The sequence below is a fragment of the Taudactylus pleione genome, unplaced genomic scaffold, assembly GCF_031769625.1.
Source record: "Taudactylus pleione unplaced genomic scaffold, aTauple2 ptg000238l, whole genome shotgun sequence".
In the NCBI taxonomy this organism is placed as follows: domain Eukaryota; kingdom Metazoa; phylum Chordata; class Amphibia; order Anura; family Myobatrachidae; genus Taudactylus; species Taudactylus pleione.
The window spans coordinates 277,372-300,757 of NW_028284640.1; the positions used below are offsets into that span (position 1 = coordinate 277,372).

Below are 23,386 nucleotides of genomic sequence, written 5' to 3' on the forward strand. Positions count from 1 at the left end.
TTGTAAATGTAATTGTAGATGTAAATTTATTGCGTTATATTAGGCTGGAGTGCTCAGTGATTTTCTCTTGAGAAATTTGGACCTACACTTAGGAGTATATCTGAAAGGCGACAAAGCTGCCCTTCTATTGCCTGAGCCCCTAACACAGATGATGTCTTCTCGCCTGTGTCCGCTACCTGTATGTCCTAGTTCTTGTTTATTTATTTTTCATAGAAATGACTGACAAGGCAACTCTGGGATAGTTACCATTCCAAGCACGTGAGACAGAGAATGAGTATATGGTTAAATGCTGTCTTACTGAGATGAGCGGCTGGACTCTGGTATATACAAATAATATAAAAAATAAAATAAACTTAATTTGAGTTGACAATTACCCTTCTGAAACGAGATCACGTGACACGTTGATGCAATATGTAATCTGCCGCTCTGCCCTGGGCTACTAGGCAGATACTAGGGGACCTATGCCATGCCTGTTTTGCGACCTTGCAGCCATCTTTTAATAAGCCAAGCTGTTGGTGAAAGCTAATTTATTTAATGAGCATATGTACATTGCATTCTGTGTAGCCTGTAGATACTCCAGTACTGTCTATGAATATTCTGAGCAGCAGTTTGGCCTTTTGGCTGCTGTCATTTTGAATTGCATGTACTGAAATACATTTTTCTCATGTGTAGCAATCTGGCTGCTCAGGACCTACACGTTCCACTGTCTGCTTCAGTCTCCGTTTGTTGTAGAACTGCTAGATATATGCAATAGACAGTTGTGGAACTAGAAGTTCCAGCATGCAGTGACTTGGTTTCACAGCAGCTGGGATGTGCAGGATTCCCTTTCCTCAACCAGACAGTATTTGGGAAAATCGCTTTTAAGGTTTTTAGTTACGTGATGGATGTAGGGGGTCTATGTACTAAGCCTTGGAGAAAGTGCATGGCGATAAAGTACTAACCAATCAGCTCCTGTCACTTTAAAAGACTGAAAAAAATGGCACAAGCTGATTGGTTGGTACTTTATCTCCATCCACTATCTCTATCCAAGGCTTAGTACATAGACCCCCTAAAGCGTCACACACACTAGACCATAAAGTGGGCGATAATGATATCGTTCATCGCGTTCAATATTGTCCAGTGTGTGCATGATATTCGTTAATTTTGCGCACTGCCGCAGATCGTTAACTATGTCTTCCATCGCCTGAGCTTGCAGGGCAATCTGGCGGTATCGTCAGATTCTTCAAGTTCAGGGATGTGGCGGGTGACGTCACTAAACCATATCGTTCAGTGTGTTTGCTCAATGTCGTTCCCGACATTAAACCCGGCAGTTCAAGGGAAAACATTTAACGATATCGCTCATGGAGCGTATGAGCCTTTAGTCTTTAAAGTGTAATTGTCAAGAAGTTTTTTTTATTTTAAATCTAATATTATGGGGCATATCCAAGTAGGCAGAGAGAAAAGCTTAATTTTCCAGGCCAAGAGCTATTTAATTATTCAGCATTTTCTATGCTGCACTCAGTAACACACAGATTCCATATAATCTATGGGTTTCCCTGCACATTTAGGGGCCTATTCATTAAACCTAAAAATTCGATGGAGATAATAAGGTTTAGAACTCGCATGGAGTTCTACCTAATTATAGGTGGAATTCATCATTCCACCTCTCCATAAGTATCTATTCCGAAAAGCTGTCATTTTTGCGATGACAGCTTTTCGGGAAATAGATACTTTTCCCTGCCTACACTACCTTATCGCATCTGGAAACAGTGCTGCGCATGCGCTGTTACATCTGTAGACCCCCCCCCCCCCCCCCCGACTTACCTGTCCGCGCAGCAGCCTCCGGCTCCGTCCTGCTGGTCTGTCATGTGGCTTCCCAGCAGACCACATGACAGATTAGAAAAAGAAAAAAAAACTTATTTTTTTTTTCAACTCTTTCTTGTGCTCTGCTGGGGAACACACATGTCCAACCAGCCTCCGGAGCCTGAGGACGGAGCAGAGCGGCGGAGGGACTTGTCGGGGTACCTGCACACGCGGATACAGGTAAGTCGATTCTGCTATTCGCCACCTCACAGTGGCGAATAGTAACTGCATCAAATTCCGAAAATTCATAATTTTCGGAATTTGATGAATACCACAATTTCCACATCCCCATACTAATGTATGGGGAGTGTGGAAATTAACGCAGGGGAACTTAGCAAGGAGATATCTGTGATATCTCCTGTGCTAAGTCTGTTCATGAATACCAAAATAACGTTATTTAAGGAAAATGTCCTCAAAAACTTTATTTTAGTGTTGATGAATAGGCCCCCTTAATCTAAGAAGGTGCACTTTAATGCAGACCTCCTCACATCTCCTAAGGCTGCAAGGAAAAGTTCCCCCTCGGGGATTAACGCGTAGGGGATACAGAACCTGATTGAATAGGTCTACAGTTAGCCGCAGAATTGGGTATGCCCCTAATAGTACAGTCTGAATAAAATATTAATTTACTATTCTTAATAAAAGCTTTTGTTCTTTATGTCTTTAATGTAACTGTTGGAGTGTGCTAGTTGTGACCCTAATATCATGTAGAGATGAGTAACGTTATAGGCTACCGTTATTTCACACAAATCACCCTCTGCGACGGAATAGGCCGTTCTGCAGTGTATTTGTAATGTGGAATTTACAGTCTGTCACTAGCACTGCAAGGGCATAGGGCTCTGTGTATGGATGAGGTATAGTAAGGGGGAATTTCAGGTGGTGCAAAAATGATAGAGGATATCCAGAGGGAACATTACAAGCCAAATTCTGAGGGATAATGGTAGATATTTCTGTGGAATAAGGTCACAATTCTATGCAGAATGACAGGTTCTGAATGTTGACATGGACTTTTAGGTCGACAACCAGTATGTTGACATTCAGAAATGTTGACCTGTTCCTAATGCCAACATTTTAAGTGTTGTGCGTATTGTTAGGTTTAGGGTGTTGACATGATAAATGTCGACCTGAAGACCTTTTCGACATTCTGAATGTCAACTTTTCATACCACACCCCTAATTATTGAAAGGCAATCAGTAGCCTGTGTTGAATGATCCGCTACTGACAGAGGACCACAAGAGTTCAGTGAGCGTGTCCTAGCCGCTGGCATCATGACTCATTTATAGATGATATGGCTGACATAATGTAGACATGAGAGAAAATGTGCATTTACAAGTATCGGTACAATTGTAATGTGTGTGTGTGTGTTTATGCAGAATCTACCTAGATTAAAAGGAACCAATCTTCCAAGTAGACATGAACCGCAATGGGGCTTCTAGATGGAGCCGTACATCTTTGGGGTAGTACAGGATCAGTAGAATGAGACAAACGTCATTACTAAGCATAAAATCTGCAGACCTGCTACAATGCTTCTATACTTTTCCACAGCGGATACGTAAAGTACTTTTGGAAATACTCCTGCAGATTTCTCACTGTTCCAGGGTACATATGGCAAAAACATCACATGGAAGTTTGACCTTGTATCTCTCTAGGAACCATCCCCTCATTTATTTTCACTTTTTTTTACGATTTTTTTCTAAAATAATGCTCAGTATTTCCTAATTTATGATGTCTGTATTTTATGCGTCACTTTGGTGTGTTTAAAGATCTGTATTACATTGCGTCTAATTGTAAGTATAGGGACAATACAAAATAATGGCCCTTATGTACGGATAAAGTGCTCCTTCTTACACCCTTTAATACAAGATTAGACTCTCCCCAGCCCTTGTATTCACCTACACAGGGCCGGTTCTCCTGGTACGCAGCTGCGTAAGGCGCCACATAGTGAAGGGCGCCTCAGCTGCGTACCATGCGGGCCGCAGTGCAGACTGTGTCTCTGTGACACAGCTGCACCGCGTGTGTAGCGCTGACCGGATGGAGTTCGGTCAGCGCTACTCAGCACAAACACACAGCCGCCGGAGCCGGCAGCTGTGTGTTTGCTTTAGCAGCTGATGAGAGTCTGACAGACTCTCATCAGCTGCTGCTCCCACTGCCGGAGCCGGACATCTTCCGGCTCCCGCAGTGGGTAATGGGAGTGAGGCGTCACTCCCATAATGCAAAGCGGCGGACGGAGGAGCTGATCTCGGCGGTGGGACCAGGAGCGGGTGTCAGGTAAGTGTTTTATTTTTTTATTATGTCTCTACGGCTGGGGGGGGGGGGGGGGCGGATTACTACTGGGGGCACTACAAGGGGGGGGGGACTACTGGGAGCACTACAAGGGGGGGAATACTACTAGGGGCACTACAAGGGGGGGGGAATACTACTGGGAGCACTACAGGGGGGAATACTACTGGGGCACTACAAGGGGGGGGGAATACTACTGTGGGCACTACAAGAGGGGGGACTATTACTAGGGGCACTATATAATGGGCACTGCATAGGGAGGTACCACTACTGGGGGCACTGCATGGGGGGGGGAGGAGTACTACTGGGGCACTATATTGGAGGCACAAGGGGCACTGCACTGGGGGGACCACTACCGGGGGCACTGTAAAAGGGGCACTGCATAGGGGGGGGCGCCAAAAAAAATACTCGCTTACCAAAAAATTTGGGCTAGGGCCAGCCCTGGGCGTGGCCTATGGTTATTATGCCATGCCTCCTTTTCAGTCGGCGCGGCAAAGCCACCCGTGAGTTTTGGGGCATCCGTGTCCCTCGCTGCACAGGGCGTGGCTCCTGCTGGGTAGTGGGTACACACCTAAAAGATATATCTACAGATGATAGTTCTTCATACACACTGACCAACCATCATCTGTCATCTGGTCACGGGTCCCGCTCCCTGCGGCCTCTGCTGCAAGCTTACGGGGCGGGCGGCGTGATTTGTCGGAACTACGTTGTTCACAGACTTATCGCTGGTACACACTGGCCGACGCCCACAATATATTGGTTGATCAATTGATTGGCCAATGTATCTAGCAGTGTGTACCCAGCATAAGGTTGCTTTTTTAAAGCAATTTTTAAACTTATACAGGTTTTTCTGGATAAATGATTGCGTTAGAAAATTATAACATTTTACTTAGAGCGCAAGGATTATACGGATTCAAATTCTTTATATATGACCATAAAATGGGTATGGTTTGAGTTTCCTGCATTAGTTCCTTATCGCACTAGGCCAAATTTCAGGATGTATTGTCTCACAATTAACACTTACAATTGGTGTGAAATAATGTGGCAATTGAATGATGTTTCATTGGATGATGTTTTGAGGGGCAGGGCAAAAGGTTCATACAGGAGATATGTGCACATTCAGTTAAATACCTCTGTATTTAAAACACATTTTTCTCAACATGTTTTACCCGGGATTCAAAGTTTTAAGCTCAGGTACTACAGGCAGACAACACATTGAGCTCTTTGCTCCTTCATACGTATAAAGACTGGTAATTCTACATATATGGAGCTAGGTGTAATGGTCAGTTTAAACCATTGCAGCTAAGCAGATCAATGTAGTGTGCAGCCACACACAGCCAGACACAGCCAGACACTACATAGATCAGCTTAGATGCAATGGTTCAAACTGACCATTAAACTGACCATTACAACTAGCTTCATAAAGTTGGAAATGCAAGGTTATTTACACAGGAGCAAAAAGCCCCACATCTTAGGTGTGTTATTGTAGTACATAAAGTTGAGAGTTTGAGTCCCATGCAAGGCATGCTGAGTAATGAGTATTTTAAATACAGGGGAATGTAACTGAATGACAAGATGCACATAAATTACACTGGTGGGGGGATACATAAGATAATATTTTGATTCCAGTCTGTAAACCCATTACAATGTACCAGTGACAATGCACAGTGCGGCTGTTGCAGAGATTAAGGCAAGTCCCTTTGCTGAGTGGATCTTGTGATTTTCCAAATTGTGCATGCTCCGAAACCACGGGTACACACAGGGCCGGCCGGCCCATTACGCCGAGTACGCAGCCGCGTACAGCACCAAGTTGTAAGGGCGTCATCTGTCCTGCCGCTGTCCCCCAAAGCCGCCGGAGTTACAATGAGTCACACTGACTCATGCCGCTGCGCAGCGGCAGCCAGCCACAGCCGCTGCCGGAACATCGGCCCATACTTTGTTGATTGACAGCAGGCCGGGCACGGCTGGTGGGGGAGGAGTGGCCGCTCTCTTCTCCTCCCCTCTCCTGAGCTCCTTCCCCTCAGAGTGACACAGCTTAAGAGTCTGTGACTGGCTGGAAGAGGAGGAGGGGCCATGCTCTCCCTGCTCCTCCCCGCTCCTCCCCTCCAACCCCAGCTTCCTCTGGCTGTGCTGCTGCTTGGACGCCGGGGATCTGACGTCACGAACTCATGACCATCCTCGGCGTGAATTCCCAGGTTAGGAGGATCCATCCACGCGCTGCAGTCCCAGGTAAGACAATTTAATATCTTTTGTATTTTTCATGCACTGGCCGTCACCCTCTTCCTGTCATCACCCTGTCACTGTCACCCATTGGTCATTCTTTCTTTCCCTGTCACCCACAGCTGTCACCGTCTCCTGGCGTCACCCTCTCCCTGTCACCTTGTACTGCCACCCTCTCCCTGTCACCTTGTACTGCCACCCTCTCCCTGTCACCTTGTACTGCCACCCTCTCCCTGTCACCTTGTACTGCCACCCTCTCCCTGTCACCTAGTACTGCCACCCTCTCCCTGTCACCTAGTACTGCCACCCTCTCCCTGTAACCTAGTACTGCCACCCTCTCCCTGTTGTCACCCTCTCCCTGTCACCTAGTACTGCCACCCTCTCCCTGTCACCTAGTACTGCCACCCTCTCCCTGTCACCTAGTACTGCCACCCTCTCCCTGTTGTCACCCTCTCCCTGTCACCCTCTCCGTCACCCTCTACCTGTCATCACCCTCTGTCACCTAGTGCTGTCACCCTCCCCCTCTCACCCAGTGCTGTTACCCTCTCCCTGTCGTCACCCTCCCGTCACCTAGTGCTGTCACCCTCTGTCATCACCCTCTGTCACCTAGTGCTTTCACCCATTGTTCATTTTCTTCCTGTCGCCCACTGCTTTCACTGTCTCTTGGCATCACCCACTGCTGTCACCCTCTCTCTGTCACCCTCTCCCTGTCACCTAGTGCTTTCACCCTCTCCCCGTCATCACTTTTTCCCTGTCACCCTCTGTCTGTCACCTAATGCTGTCGCCCCCTCACCCTGTCGTCATTCTCTCTGTCACCCTCACCCTGTCATCATCCTCTCCCTGTCACCCTCTCTCTGTCACCCACTCCCTGTCACCTAGTGCTGTCACCCTCTCCCTGTCACCCACTGGTTGTCTCCCTCTCCCTGAATATGTTTCTTAGGGTGTATTTGTAGCTTAACACCCAAGGTGGTCCTGCTGTATAGGGGCCCTTTAACACTTCATACATTTTTATGTGGCTGTCTGTGTATGTATCTATGTGTGTGTTTCATTATTTTCATGTAGGGGCCTATGTGTGGTGGGTTTTTTTTTTGTCATGCAAATCCTATATGTTTTATTACTTTTATGTGGATGCTAATGTGTGTGGTGTTTTCTCATGTGGGGATCTATGTGCATTTTTTTTCTGCAAAGCGATATCTGTTTTATTTTTACGTGGGGGCAGAATGTGTTGTGATTTTTTTTAAATGTGGAGCCTCTGCGCTTTATTATTTTCATGTGGGGCCTATGTATGTGTTTTTTTCATGCAAAGCCTATGTATATGTTTTTTATTTATCACGTGGGGCCCACACAGTGGAGGTTAATGTGTGTGTTTTTTTTTTTCCCCTCTTTTGGGTCCATTGTATATTATTACTAAGGATTCTGGGCCTGATTCAGAGCCGGACGCTATTTGCGGACGGTCGTTCCAAAAAAGGGGCCGGCTATTTAAATTGAGCGCTCGCTCTTTGCGGTTTGTTGACACCTCTATGTCTGAGCGAGCGAGCGAACGAAAAATGCGCTCGCTATTTTGTAAAGACACACCTTTGCCGTCACCGGTATTTAGTAGATTAATTGGGTACATCGAAAGGCAGCTGAACTGCTCGCAGTGCTTGTGGTAGGTTTTTCTTACCGCTATCACTGCGAGAAGTTCAGGCTAAAAGACAACCAAGTGACGAGGTCGATGACGCTCCTTTACTAATTATGCACTCACATTACACGCCCTTTTGACCGTTTGGCACGCCTGCGTTCGGATCTCCACTCCCCCGTTTTCAAGCACCTTCCCGTTACCACCCACAAACGGTACATTCTGTCAATCACATTAGCAGCCCCTCGCTGTTTTGCGAGCGCACGATTTTCGACCGCAATGACTGGTTTGCGCATGCGCATTAAGACCCATACGCATGCGCAGTTATGCGAACATCGCTCAGAGCGAACGAGCGGCCGCTTACGAGCGGCTCTGAATCAGGCCTTCTGTATTTTCTGATGCAGGAGAAGGTCCATGTGGGGTGACACCATTAGTTACTACACTCGGTTACACCACTCTTAGTGACGCCACTGAGTATAGTATTAACTTATAGCCATGTGTATATAAAGCTGGTATTTTGATCTATAGTTTCCATTTTGTCATTGTTACATTGTTACATGCACTCCCGATATTTCACACACCGAAATATGAGGCTTTATTTCAACAAGGGGCGCCAAAATTTATATCCGCTTACCAAAAAAATTATGCTTGGGCCGGCCCTGCACCTACAGGTCAGTTCCAAAGACTGCACCCAAGCAGGTCCCGCAAATCCACCTAGTAGCCGGCTACTGAAACCGGGTGCATTGTACAAAAGGATTTGTGCTGCTGTTTTGATCTTTTGTAAATTATCTCGAATATTGCTTTGCCCACAGACACCTGCCTAATTTTTTGTTACTTCAAAGGGACGATGTATAAAATTTTTTTTAGAAGGAAATAAAATAAAAATGTATTTACTTCCATAGCTTCATTTAAAATGCACAGAATAATAATAATATTATTATCAATCACTCCTCTACAGTTGTAATGATAATTTGGCCTCTAGGTCCACCTGTACCTCCAGCCGATGGCTGCTGTTATATCAGCCTAATAGGCAGCAGGGCAGCTCCTAATCATGCTAATGTACACAGATATGAAATCAGGAAGGATTCTCAGTGTACGTCTCCTGCCCATCACATTTTAATTAGACAGGAAGAATTTATTTTACTAGAGTAAGCAGATTTCAGGCATAGTGCAGAAAATCCCTTATCAGGGAGCCTTTAAGACCTAAACATTTAGGATAATAGATTATATACTTCTACATATTTTCCTACTTTATGCTTCTTAATTTCTGCGGACTGCTTAGACGTTTGACCTCCTTATTTCAGTTCATTTTCGTCCCCTATCAACAATGGTTGTATTGTGCTTTGTGCTAACAGGTTTTAGCAGGCCTGGTATTAGAGGAAAGCTAATACGCTTCATGTGACTCCTCAGCTGGGGGTTTTCATTCCAGTCTTTGACGTCTTATCTCTTTTGGATTTGGTGCATTTCCGACTCCAGATGGGAAAATACTATTCTCCGCCTCCTCCTACCACTATATTCAATTAAATGGGACTTGAGAGATCGAACTGAAAGGAACGCCAGATGCCCACGTTATCAGTAGTGTCTTCTTTAACACAGGAACTCTGGTTAATTAGCAGTTCTGTGGGAAAATGTGGTCACCAAATTCTTGACACTAAATTTAAAGACACCATAACGCGCACTTGATAGACCATATGATCTCCCTATTTATATAGCATGTAGGTCAAGCATATTATATGGTGGCTGTTCACCATACCTCATAATAAAGCTCGTTGTTGTCCATTCATCTCCTGTACCATTCCTATGCTGTCTTTCCAATATCTACTGAGTGTTTGGCCGCTGTCCTAGTGATTATGAGAAAGCTACATGCACAGTGATTGGCTGACATTGCACGCAGGTTTACTGTGCTATAGACAGCCCAAATAAGTAGTAACTGAGCGCTCGACTCCAAAGAAAGAGACTAGTTGTATTAAAACTTCTAAAATGGAAGATTGGAGGTGTTGTCCTTACCAACCAATCAGATTCTAGCTCTCCTTTATCTAGTAGTTCTAGACCATGATAGCTAGAACTTGATTGGGTTGCAATATGCAATACCGGCACATTTTCCTTTGTAGGAGATCTAATATATTTTCTCCAGCATCTGTCGACTGCTACTGTAAAGTATAGCAACCAATCAGCTCTCGGGCTTCAAGTGCGTTCAGGATAATGAAAACTAACATCTGATTGGTTTGCTGTAGGTTACAGTGATTTGTCAATTTGCTCAATTAGCCCTTTTTCGTATATAATATTTTTTACTTTTTGTGATAAGTGATGATCATTACATGTTCCTGTGACCTAACTCATCATGTTCTGTTCATCCCAGACATCACTTGCTTTAATTATTGACCCCATTGGCTCTGTACAAAAGAAATTGTTTCATGGAGATGCTCTTTTCTCTCCTGGCATAAAACAAGCGCATATACTACTATTCTCTCTTGGCATAAAACAGGCACATATACTACTGTTCTCTCCTGGCATAAACCAGGAGCATATACTACAGTTATCTCACTGGCATAAACCAGGAGCATATATGCTACTGTTCTCTTTTGGCATAAACCTGGCACATATATTAGTTATCTCACTGGCATAAACCAGGCACATATACTACTGTTCTCTCCTGGAATAAACCAGGGACATATACTACGGGTTGAGTCTCCCATATTGAAATTGCTTGGGACCAGGGGTATTTTGGATAACGGAATATTCCGTATTTTGGAATATTTGCATATCATAATGAAATATCTTGGGAATGGGACCCAAATATACACACAGAATGCATTTGTGTTATATACACCTTATACACACAGCCTGCAGGTAATTTTATACAATATTTTCAATAATTTTGTGGCTCAAGCAATGTTTGTGTACAGAAATGAAATTCATTTATGTTTCATATACACACAGTCTGAAGGTAATTTTATACAATATTTTTAATAATTTGTGCCTTAAGTTTGTGTACATTGAACCATCAAAAATCAAAGGTTTCATTATCTGAGTCATGCCAAAATAATTCTGTATTTCGGAATATTTGGATATTGGAGACTCAACCTGTACTGTTCTCTCCTGGTATAAACCAGACGCATATACTACTGTTCTCTCCTGGTATAAACCAGACGCATATACTACTGTTCTCTCCTGGCATAAACCAAACTCATATACTACTGTTCTCTCCTGGCATAAACCAGACTCATATACTACTGTTCTCTCCTGGCATAAACCAGACTCATATACTACTGTTCTCTCCTGGCATAAACCAGACTCATATACTACTGTTCTCTCCTGGCATAAACCAGACTCATATACTACTGTTCTCTCCTGGCATAAACCAGACTCATATACTACTGTTCTCTCCTGGCATAAACCAGACTCATATACTACTGTTCTCTCCTGGCATAAACCTGGCACATATACTACTGTTCTCTCCTGGCATAAACCTGGCGCATATACTACTGTTCTCTCCTGGTATAAACCTGGCGCATATACTACTGTTCTCTCCTGGTATAAACCAGGCGCATATACTACTGTTCTCTCCTGGTATAAACCAGGCGCATATACTACTGTTCTCTCCTGGTATAAACCAGGCGCATATACTACTGTTCTCTCCTGGTATAAACCAGGCGCATATACTACTGTTCTCTCCTGGTATAAACCAGGCGCATATACTACTGTTCTCTCCTGGTATAAACCAGGCGCATATACTACTGTTCTCTCCTGGTATAAACCAGGCGCATATACTACTGTTCTCTCCTGGTATAAACCAGGCGCATATACTACTGTTCTCTCCTGGTATAAACCAGGCGCATATACTACTGTTCTCTCCTGGTATAAACCAGGCGCATATACTACTGTTCTCTCCTGGTATAAACCAGGCGCATATACTACTGTTCTCTCCTGGTATAAACCAGGCGCATATACTACTGTTCTCTCCTGGCATAAACCTGGCACATATACTACTGTTCTCTCCTGGCATAAACCTGGCGCATATACTACTGTTCTCTCCTGGTATAAACCTGGCGCATATACTACTGTTCTCTCCTGGTATAAACCAGGCGCATATACTACTGTTCTCTCCTGGTATAAACCAGGCGCATATACTACTGTTCTCTCCTGGTATAAACCAGGCGCATATACTACTGTTCTCTCCTGGTATAAACCAGGCGCATATACTACTGTTCTCTCCTGGTATAAACCAGGCGCATATACTACTGTTCTCTCCTGGTATAAACCAGGCGCATATACTACTGTTCTCTCCTGGTATAAACCAGGCGCATATACTACTGTTCTCTCCTGGTATAAACCAGGCGCATATACTACTGTTCTCTCCTGGTATAAACCAGGCGCATATACTACTGTTCTCTCCTGGTATAAACCAGGCGCATATACTACTGTTCTCTCCTGGTATAAACCAGGCGCATATACTACTGTTCTCTCCTGGTATAAACCAGGCGCATATACTACTGTTCTCTCCTGGTATAAACCAGGCGCATATACTACTGTTCTCTCCTGGTATAAACCTGGCGCATATACTACTGTTCTCTCCTGGTATAAACCTGGCGCATATACTACTGTTCTCTCCTGGTATAAACCTGGCGCATATACTACTGTTCTCTCCTGGTATAAACCTGGCGCATATACTACTGTTCTCTCCTGGCATAAACCAGGCGCATATACTACTGTTCTCTCCTGGCATAAACCTGGCGCATATACTACTGTTCTCTCCTGGCATAAACCTGGCGCATATACTACTGTTCTCTCCTGGCATAAACCTGGCGCATATACTACTGTTCTCTCCTGGTATACACCTGGCGCATATACTACTGTTCTCTCCTGGTATACACCAGGCACATATACTACTGTTCTCTCCTGCGTAAGTCAGGCGTGTATACTTTTGCTCTCCCCTTGCATTGGCCAGGCACATATATTCTCATATACTATCCCCCCTGGTATAAAACTGGTTCCTAGGATATCGTTGCAGAGCTAGACTCACCTTCAGACACGGCCAACTCAGCAACTCGCAAAACATTTGTTGTATATTTTGTGCCCATGTTACGCTTGTGTCCACCACTACGTAGAGCCCCCTACACAGTATATACATTGTACAGCAGACGAGCACATTGTCTTTGGGTTTCTGACTATCCGAAATCTGTGCCTTAGAAAATTGTTTGTTACTACTCCAATGAAGTTGTTTTTCTTTAATAGACTTATTTGTGCTAGGCTATATTCCGTGACCCCCGCTCTGTAACAAAGGGAATTGGATAGAGTCAGCACAAGTGGACTGCTTGCTTTGCACATTTTGCAGCCATCTATATTTTTTTTTTGCTCCCTTTTGTAGCTGTTATTGCTCGGTAGTTAAAGTTGGATTTACTGGTCTAGCTATAAACATTACTGCTTATTGCTCAAAAACTCGTTAAATATTCTTTAATTTTTCATTCCTACTGTTGCTCATTTCTGTGCCTCAGTAGCCCATGTTTTGGGCACGATCTGTTCCATTTTTATTTTTTTTCAAGAATGTGCAAATGCTAAACAATATTTGTGTTGAATGGTTCATCTGTTTACACAATATGTTTGCTGATTAAAGCAACTGCGAGTCTACTGCAGCGAAAGGGTCCGTTTTATCCAAAATTCATACTCTTCTTTAGATTCCTCTAGAACTTGTTAACGTTCAATGGAATTGACAGGTGCGATCGTGGTTCCATGGTTTTCACACATTGATTGTGGTCTCGGGCAACAGTGCTTTCTCACCATATGATGTAAGTGTCCGAGCTATGAGCAACTACCTATGTATCCTCTACATCAGTGGTTCTCAAACTCTAACACACGTCACGTTTTCCAGGTCACCCAGCAGGTACACAGGTGTATTCATTAAACACGGACACATTTTAAAAGATCCGCAGGTGGAGCTAATTATTTCACTTGCGATTCTGGGAGGAGACCTGGAAAACATGCACTGTTTGGGGTGCTGAGGACCGAGTTTGAGAACCTGTGCTCTACATATTGTACAGCTTTCACCAAGTAATGTAAATCAGTAATGGATAAGGGAATTATCTGCAGCAAGTCAAACAGGCAAATAAAAAATATTTATTTTGAAGCTTCTATTAAGGATGTTTCCATTTTTGGCTCTAAAGTCAGTGGAATGGCTAATATTATATAGACATAGGACCAACAGGGTGATGCGGGGATAGAGCAATGCCAAAAGCTTGTTAAGGATTAGACTTGAGTAGTTCTTAGTACTCAGCTTTGTGTATAACTCAAACTTACACTTGGGGGTATATTTACTAAAGTGAGAGTTTTTAGAAGTGGAGATGTTGCCCATAGCAACCAATCAGGTTCTACTTAAAATTTAACTAGCACCTTCTAGAAGAGAATCGCTAGAATCTGGTTGTTACGGGCAACATCTCCACTTCTAAAACTCACATTAGTAAATTTGCCCCCTGGGCTCCATGATATTTTTCAGGGGGTCTCACTGATATCAGCATTACGGAGCTAATGCACAGTTGAACATTGTCCTGTTGGCGTGTCTTGTGTCTTCTCACACCGCACCTGTCCTGGAACTCAGCACACGCATTGCAGAGTGGCGAGTTTTTTGCTCACATCTCCGCTTACGCCTGAAGAGACGGAAGTTAGCCGTTCTCAAATAGGCAAGTTTTCAAAGAGGGCCTGTCGACGCAATTGCTGGCTATGCAGACTTGGCTATTTGCGTAAATGCACGTGTTTTTTGGCGTACGTTTTGCTCCTAGAATAGGGCTGGTGATAACTAGCAGCAAATCATGTATTTATCTACAAACTAGTTTTTGTTTTTATTCTTTTCCATATGTGGTTGTGACTATAAATAATATACCATTTATGTTACTACTGCAGTGCCTGCAATCTCTCATTTGCATACAGCGCCAGTGGAACAAATTGTTACTGGGATGCCTGTGTAGTTTGTGGTAGTTTTTTGAAACATAGTTGTTTTTTTGTTACTGATCCACATTAAAACCAAAGTGCCTCATGGTGCAGGCCAGGACATCAGAAGTCGCTGTCCACGCCCTTTACATTGAGCATGACCTGTAATTAAACAGATTAGCTTGTAGTTAGTTTCATGTCTTGTGTATTGCAACATAAATCCTTCTTGAAGGGATGTTAATGTATCTATTGTGTGGGCGACATAGGAGTCTCGTCAATCAGATTGATATAAAGGCCAGTTTAATGTGCACATATAATATATGTAGGCAGAGCAATCTAATTTGAAGTTCTTGAGTTTGCATTTACCCAACTGATTCTTACATTTTTTTTTTTTTCTTTTCAGAATTTCCAAAAATATCCCCACCACAAAAGATGTGGAACCATTACTCGAAATTGATGGTGACATTAGAAATTTTGAAGTCTTCCTTTCATCCAGGACGCCAGTGCTGGTGGCACGAGACGTTAAGACCTTCTTACCATGTACAGTTAATTTGGATCCAAAACTTCGGGAAATCATTGCAGGTAAATAGAACTTTAATAAACAGTGTAGCAAAGGAATATTGCTTTGGTAGCTAAAGACTATTTCATACTATCCATTTAGTCTTGTGTTTAATACATCCGGTGGTGTCTGCACAGAAGTTATTGGACACGGAAGGGTTATGTTGTGGATCACTTCATATCGGTTATGTCCTTCGTATAGTAATTATGTCCCTCGTTTTACGATAATGTGATCTCCTGTAAATCTTTACTGTCCTTAGTTTTCGCGTGCGTTGGTGGCTATAATGTGTTGTCACAATGATGAATAACCCATTGAATGAAGCTGAGATGCATAAATGTCATGTGATGCAGAAATTTCCTTCAGTCTCTGAGGTTTATGCTGATCTATGTTCTGTGACTGTAGCCATGACGCAATTGTGCTTATGATAATGGAACATGTCCATTTTTCCAGACGTGCGTGCTGCCAGGGACCAGATGAATATCGGGGGTTTCTCCTATCCCACCTTGCCCTTGCAAGACGCTCCACCCAGGGCAACCTCAGTGTTTAGCCAGCCGCCCTCGGTCTGCTCCTCCTCCTCATTTAATGGGCCTTTCCCTGCTGGCGTTATGTCTCCACAGCCACCCAGCAGCTACTATAGCGGTATGACCGGCCCTCAGCATCCGTTCTACAATCGGGTAAGTACTTTTCAACCACAGTTTAGAGAGTGAAATACATCGGCCATGTTGCTGTAGTTGATAAAACAAACTTCCCCAGCTGCATGTAGGCCTTTCCCAAGGACACTGCGGTAATATCAGAGCCGACCTCTATCATTGCTTCTTTCCGCCATGTTTGTTAAGTTTATGTAAGTTATAGTGTGCCAAAACTCATTAATAAAACCCAAAGGAAAATTAAATGGAAAAACCTTATTGGAAACAATTTTTTTCTTGCATTATACCTTCAATATGATTTTATTAACTTTTGACTGTGTGCTTATTTTACTTAGTTTTCCCTTTGTCTGTCTAGATTGGCCACTAGTTTTTCCTGACGCCAGCGATTTGTACAGATTTCACCTGCTACGTCCGTTGAAATGTCTTTTTAGCAATATCTGTTATGCAATGTGAGGGGAAATTGTTTTACTTTAAAATACAAATGCTGTGCACCGTCCCCTCTGATCAAGTCTTTGTTATACTCTGCGTTGCTGGTGTACTGTCCCGTAGCCTGTGCTTACACCCGCCATGGTCTGGGATACAAGCATTTCATAAGTGTCAAAGGCTTTTATTGACAATTACATTAAGTTTATGCAAAGAGTCAACATTTGCAGTGTTGACCCTTTTTCAAGACCTCTGCAATTGTCACTGGCATCCTGTCAATCAAATTCTGGGCTACATACTGACTTATGGCCGCCCATTCTTGTCTAATCAATGCTTGGAGTTTGTCAGAATTTGTGGGTTTTTGTTTGTCCACCCGCCACTTGAGGATTGACCACAAGTTCTCAATGGGATTATGGTCTGGGGAGTTTCCTGGCCATGGACTCAAAATTTTGATGTTTTGTTCCCCGAGCCACTTAGTTATCACTTTTGCCTTATGACAAGGTGCTCCATCATGCTGGAAAAGGCATTGTTCTCCCAACCATCCAAGAACAGTTTGGTGATGAAGTTGATCTTGAAGGATGTTTTTGGCACCACGATTAGTACATATATTTTACACGATCTGTCGTTCCGATGCGTCGGAATCGGCCAGATCAGGTAAAATGTCGCCATGTGTGTAGGCACCTTAACCCTTCATATTGGTTTCAGGATGGAGAGTACATATGTTGAATCTTCAAGTTCACAAAAGATCTGTTTCTGTGCAATATGGGTTTCTGTGTTTCTTTTGTTTTTTTTTATACGTTATTTTCTTTTACTGCATTAATGATTGATTATTTTCCTTCATGGTTACGCTTCCTTTATCATTCTTTTATTTGCATCATGTTGTGTTTTTTTTTCCATATTTACCATTTCTTATTTTTATACCTGCATGCTGTTTATTTTTGTTTTTTCCCATAGCCATTCTTTGCACCTCATGTTTACGTGCCAAGATATTACATTCCAAACTCCCAACATCCCATGTCACGTCCATCCGTAAAACCCAGTATTTCCAGAGACCAGACCACTGGCCTAGTAAGTATTGAGAGGCATTCATTGGGCACTAACCGGGGTACAGGAGCTTTTCGCTTTTGCGTTTCTCCCTGTTTAACAAGTACCACCCCTGTCTGAATGTGCGTTTTACAGTGTAGGAAGTCAGAATTATGCTAACCCTTGTGATCTGTATAAGAACGGTATGTCTCTGTGGGTAGATGCTAGATTTATGCAAGGCTTTAAATCTAGGCCGGTTATACTGCGGGAGACGACGTGAATTTTTGTTTTAAGTGGCACATTTTTAGCCAGTGTGCTTCAGTGTCTAGTACAGTAGGGTTGAATTGCATTTAGCTGCTTGCTGGAGTCATGTGAAATATGGGGGAGATGTATTATAGCGGCATTGTATCCTGCCGCTATATATCTTCCTGCTTCGCTTCTTTACCAAGCATGAATCCCTGCCAGAGCCCATTATCCTTGTGCTGATGACCTGTGTCTCACCTCCCAGCCGGTTCCACTGGGCGGTCGCGAGATCTCACGTGCAGCCCGGCAGCCGCTGCAGCTGTTGGAACAGTCTGTGTCACTGACCGTTGATGAATTTGGTGGCACATTGGCGCGCTGTCTTGTAGATAGCAGCGCTGATAATGACATGATCTTTTGTCCATGAAAGATGAAGTTTTGCCTCTTTATGAAATCCGAATTAGGCGGACAATAAGGAACTCCACATCTCTAGCTCCAGGTCTACGTCCCCAATTTACCTTAGTACACTTGTCCTTAGTATACCTTGAGCCATGAAGCAGAGCAGAGTGTATGCGCTGATCCATTTTGTGGGATGACCAGGTATTTCTAGGAACGGGATGTAGCCAGGAAGCCAACGGTCTAAATACCGACCGCCAGCTTCCCGACTGCCAAATCCCAGCAAGGTACTAATGACAGGCGTCAATATCCCGACGCCTGTCATTAGCCCTACACCGGGAGACCGACGTCCAGCATACCGAACGAAGGTAAGCAGGGCGCGGACAGCCGTGGGGGGGGGTGGGTTAGGTTTTAGTGCTCCCGGGGGGACTTAGGGTTAGGCACCCCCCGGGAGGCATAGGGTTAGGCTGCGGGGAAGGGAGTTAGGTTTAGGCACTTATGGGGAGGGGGGGTGGACTGTTTGGGTAGGTTAGGGTTAGGCACCCCTAAGGGAGGGTTAGGGTGGAGAATAGGGTTAGTTATACTTGCCTAATTGGCGATCGGGATCTTCACCTCTGCCGGGCTTCCGCTTTCGGGATTTGAACCGCCGGCCATGCAACACCCCTAGGAACCAGTGATGTCAGTGAAGCTCTGTCTGACTAGTGCTCATGGTTCCTAGTGAATTGATCCCCATTCGCATAAATACTTTGTTCAGCGCAACAGATGTCCACCTTATGTTTGTGCTGATGACGGGTCCAGTGTAAATGCCACCACTGATGAGACTACTGGGGTTTGTTATCCATTTAACATTAACCAGCATTTATGTTGCCAGTTTTCTTTTTTCCCCACAGGCTTAGTTCCCCTTTAGAACTGAATGCTGTAGTTGACGTTTCTTAGGGAAGTTTTTTTTTCTCTTTAGTATTTCTGCTAGCATGGTGTGTACTGTGTGTTTGCGGTGTAACATTGTGACTGTGGGGGAAACCTTTTCAGCCTGTGCACATTATTGTGTTACTTAGGACATTATTGAAGAAGATGCCGCGGAGACTCTGTCTACTCCCACACACTCGCCTCTGGTAACGCCTGTAGTAGTGTGGTGGTGTGCTGTGGCATCCCATTGCTTTAGGATCAGTCCCTTTAACGCTGGCATCACTAACCGTGCATCAGCCGTTCATTGATATACATGCAATAGACTAGCCAAGAAACTAATAGTGTGACTCACTGTCTTGTATATTTACTTATATTGTTGTTCAGCTTATACTTCTATGTTGTACATTAAATCAACTAATTTAGTGATGGTCAGTCTATGGAAATGTACTCTATATTACATACTTGTATCACACACACACATACATATATATATACTGTATATATAAAAAAATACATTTACTGTATTATATGTCTATGCATGTACTATGTTATACGTGGTAAGTTTTCTTCCTCTAACAACCTTCTGCCTTTGGTAACCTAGTATATTATCATTCGTGTCTGCTGGGGGGGGACATAGGATATTTCTGGACTGTATATCTGCTTGTGCAAGAATATCAGTAATAGGAGATGAAAAGTAGGATGATAGGAACCAAACAATAACTGAAGCGGCAATTTCACAAGACAAATGTTTTCAATATTTTTAATAAAATACTGTACGTATATAAATAGCCATTTTTGGATGTGAAATAATTTTATTTCTTATGTGAGCAAATGAAAAATGCAGCACGACTCAATACTAGACCTTATTTACAAAGAGGGCGTCCTCTTACGCTGTACAAACCAGATGTAGTGGCTGGGACGGAACATATCCCATTCATACAGATGGGTACTGGTAACATCCATTGACAAATGCTTATTGTAGATCAATAGGGCGTAGATCTCCAGAGGTGAGGAGCAGCTATACTTGTACATTATTAACACTGCAATTGAATATGAAAATGTACTTGCTTTACAAGTCCTCAATTTCAGTGTATCAACTATAAAGTGATTCAGAGTCCGTTATCCAGTAAATGACTGTTTAATTTCCCATTGGAAAGGAATTGAGGCAGGCTATGCATCTGATCACCCAGCCACACCCCATGTTACCAAAGCCACTTGCTATGCCCACATCCCAATTGGCCATACCCCTTAATGTTAAGAATCCTGGAATTAATTGGTAGTGATTAAGGGAATGGGTATGTAATGCCGGCTGTAGGGATGCCTCCTGTCACAATACCATCAGCGGCATCCCGATGGTTGGTATCCCGACGGGTCGAGTAAGTATACTTACCCTCCCATCCTTCTCACCCTAACCCTCCCTTCTTGTAGCCTAACCATCCCCACCCCGCACCCTAACACTCCGTTAGTGCCTAAACCTAAGTTTCCCCCTTCCTGTAAAATAACACAATGGGCTTGAACCTTGGCCTCCATAGTGTCCAGGCTAGGCACTACAGCAGTACGCCATTGATAGGCAATCAGTGCTTTAGTCTCTCTTAAAATAAGACCCATAACATATCTATCACCACAACTGCTTTAGGACATCCCCCATGTTATCCATGTGGATCCCTATGGACCCTGAAGAAGAAAATAAGAGTTATGGTAGAGTTACCTAGATAATTCCTTTTTCTTCGAGGTCCACAGGGCACCAACCCTGACACACCTGGCTGCATGGGTACATTTTTTTTGGGCACAAATTCCCTCATTTTTGATTATTGTAGATAAAGCCCAGCTCTTTGTCTATTAGTAGCAGCAACCGTATTGCGTTGTCACAGAATTTTTTAGGATCACACTTGTTTCTCTTGGCTGTGGAGAGCTGTGAGAGTTTAACGTCACACTAGCGTCATTGTGGGGTTTATCCTCTGTGTGTTTCCTGGCTGCATGGGTACATTTTTTGGGGGCACAGATTCCCTCATATTATGTAATGCTGCCCATACACTAGAAGACAGGCAAAAGACTGCACGATTATAGACATTGTAATCTTGCAGTCGTTTGTCTGTTTATTATGTGATGTGCCTACACTGATCGAGCAGTTCTTCAGTATAGGGACATCAATCATCCGCTAACATGCTGCCGTCAGGTTGACCGGCTTGTTTGCACGATGATGGGTGGTCTAAAACGACCAGTGGGTGCGCTTTTTGAAAATTCTAGTGAACGATCTTCAAACGATTAATAAACTATTGAACGATAACGACGCCGTTATCTTTCAATCGCTCATTTTAATCGCCTAGTTCATGGACACCTTAATAGTGTTTCTGATGTACGATTGCTCTTCCTTCTCCTGCCTTGAGGCTTGTTAACTAAACTGAAGTACTATGGCTAGGGGCGGGGGATATATGGCATCCTGGGAGCTGAAGCTTTAACTGTTTGGTGCATGGTCTCCAACCATAATATCCCCATGGTGTCCCTATGGACCTCGAATAAATGGAGTTATCTAGATAATGTCTACCATAACTCTTATTTTTAGTAGAACAGTCCACAATGACTGTAAATAGCCGGACTATTTAAGTTAATTGGGATAAATCATTCTGTGCCTTGGTGCTCCGCTCACTGTGATAACCTCTACTCCTGCTCTAAAACATCCTGCGCCTTGGTGCACCTCTCAATGTAATACCTTTTTCCTTCTGCACGTGTTCCGCAGTTCAAACCTGTAATGAACGCTGTCTGTGCGCTCTAATGTTGGTCTGATACAGTGGTATCCTGTGCCAATCACTGTACAGCTGCCGGTGTGGAAGTATGATCAGGCTTAGGGAAACGACATTGCTTTGGGAAGGACCTGCTACCATTCCCATGTAAGTCGACTGAGCCTTTTTCTTGGGAGCAAACAAGCCTGTATCAGCCAACAAATTACGATCATCAAATCTGCTCAGTCTTACATTCCTGGTCGCCTAGAGCCTGTTTTCCACATTCAGACGAGAACATAACAGTCTCTGTCTAATGCCAGGATAACCCTCTTACTGCAGTCATTTGAAGCAATACGGCTGCTGACACTGTGCCCGAGCAGCTTACAGCCCTCACCGGGCCTGTTTCGTGGTAGGGATTATACTTACAAAGAGCAAACAACACGAGTAACAGTCAAATGCTTTCTGTAAAGCACAAGGAAGTGCACTGTGGACGGGTATCATTGTACTGAAAGTCATATGGTGCAAATATGAGATGTTTATTTGTAGTTCTTCCGAAGCTGTTACTGGTACTGACCGTTACAAGGCGTTATGTATGATGACCTTGACAGCTCACTGGACAAAGATACTGTACATCTGTTTATCGATATTGAATATAACCTGTTGTTTGATCAGTCCAAACCTAAAAGAATGGTGCGTATAGATTTAGGTAGTTACTAGGTAAGCCCCCATAGCCATCTAACCTGCAGCAACACTTGATTGATGAACTTTCCCAGGTTCATAGGTACATAAGTAGAATACAAACAGCAAAAAATAACTTTAACATTGCCCTTTTGGGAAACTGCTGTTTAATATTGGAATATTTATATCTCTATGCCTTTGTTGGTTTCCTTCTCCTACATATTATATCTATATAGTGACCGTATCAGTGCTCAGTCACGAACATTGTGACCAATCAGTAATTGGCTTCTATTTGCCTAGTGAAAGTTCAGTAATGAAATTAAGTGTTTTAATTGGTTGCTCGGGTGTAGTGCAAATTTTGCAACAAATTATGTGTCCATAACCAGTGGTGGTGTCGCTGTAAAGTAACGGACCTCTAGCAACACCGCGCAGGGGAGCAACGCCGTAGAGTCGTAGCACAGTACTCCGCCATGGACGTATGATGGTGATCTTGCATTTTGCATGACTACAGACCACTCTTGAGGACTTACCGTCACATTTTGGAGACTGATAAAATTAGAGATGTTTAGGAAGATCACGCATTTAACAAACTTACTTTCAATTGATTTATGATGATGTAGGTAATTGCCTAAAAGCAAACCACTTAAACAATTGCAAATCTTAATAATTGCACTAATATACAAACTAGACATAATATAATTTAAATCTGGTCATATTTTAATTGGTAGTAAGAAAAAAAAAAATATTGGCTTGGTTGCCGCCAACATATATATCTAGCCATTCCCCGATTCCCATGTGCAGATACCTTCTGTCATTTTAATGGCTGCTTTTTGGTAATATGGCTCCCCCTGGTGGTCAGGGGAAACTTCCATGCAGCGACGAGTGGTGGTTTCCTTTCAGCTGTGTACTCTGGGAA

The 23,386-nt window shown here is 43.5% G+C and overlaps 1 protein-coding gene across 4 annotated transcripts in view; it reads left to right on the plus strand.

The window, feature by feature from the left end:
- KIDINS220 (kinase D interacting substrate 220) overlaps positions 1 to 23,386 on the plus strand; it is a 157,951-nt gene that overhangs the window by 120,662 nt on the left and 13,903 nt on the right. For 2 of the 4 annotated variants that reach the window (XM_088479501.1, XM_088479500.1), the window contains exons 23-25: positions 15,282 to 15,460; positions 15,888 to 16,111; positions 17,462 to 17,575. In XM_088479501.1, coding sequence (XP_088335627.1) covers positions 15,282 to 15,460; positions 15,888 to 16,111; positions 17,462 to 17,575 — 517 coding nt within the window. Of the gene's footprint in view, positions 1 to 15,281; positions 15,461 to 15,887; positions 16,112 to 17,461; positions 17,576 to 19,221; positions 19,279 to 23,386 lie in introns of all 4 variants that reach the window. The other 2 variants (XM_088479499.1, XM_088479502.1) reach the window with 2 other exon arrangements.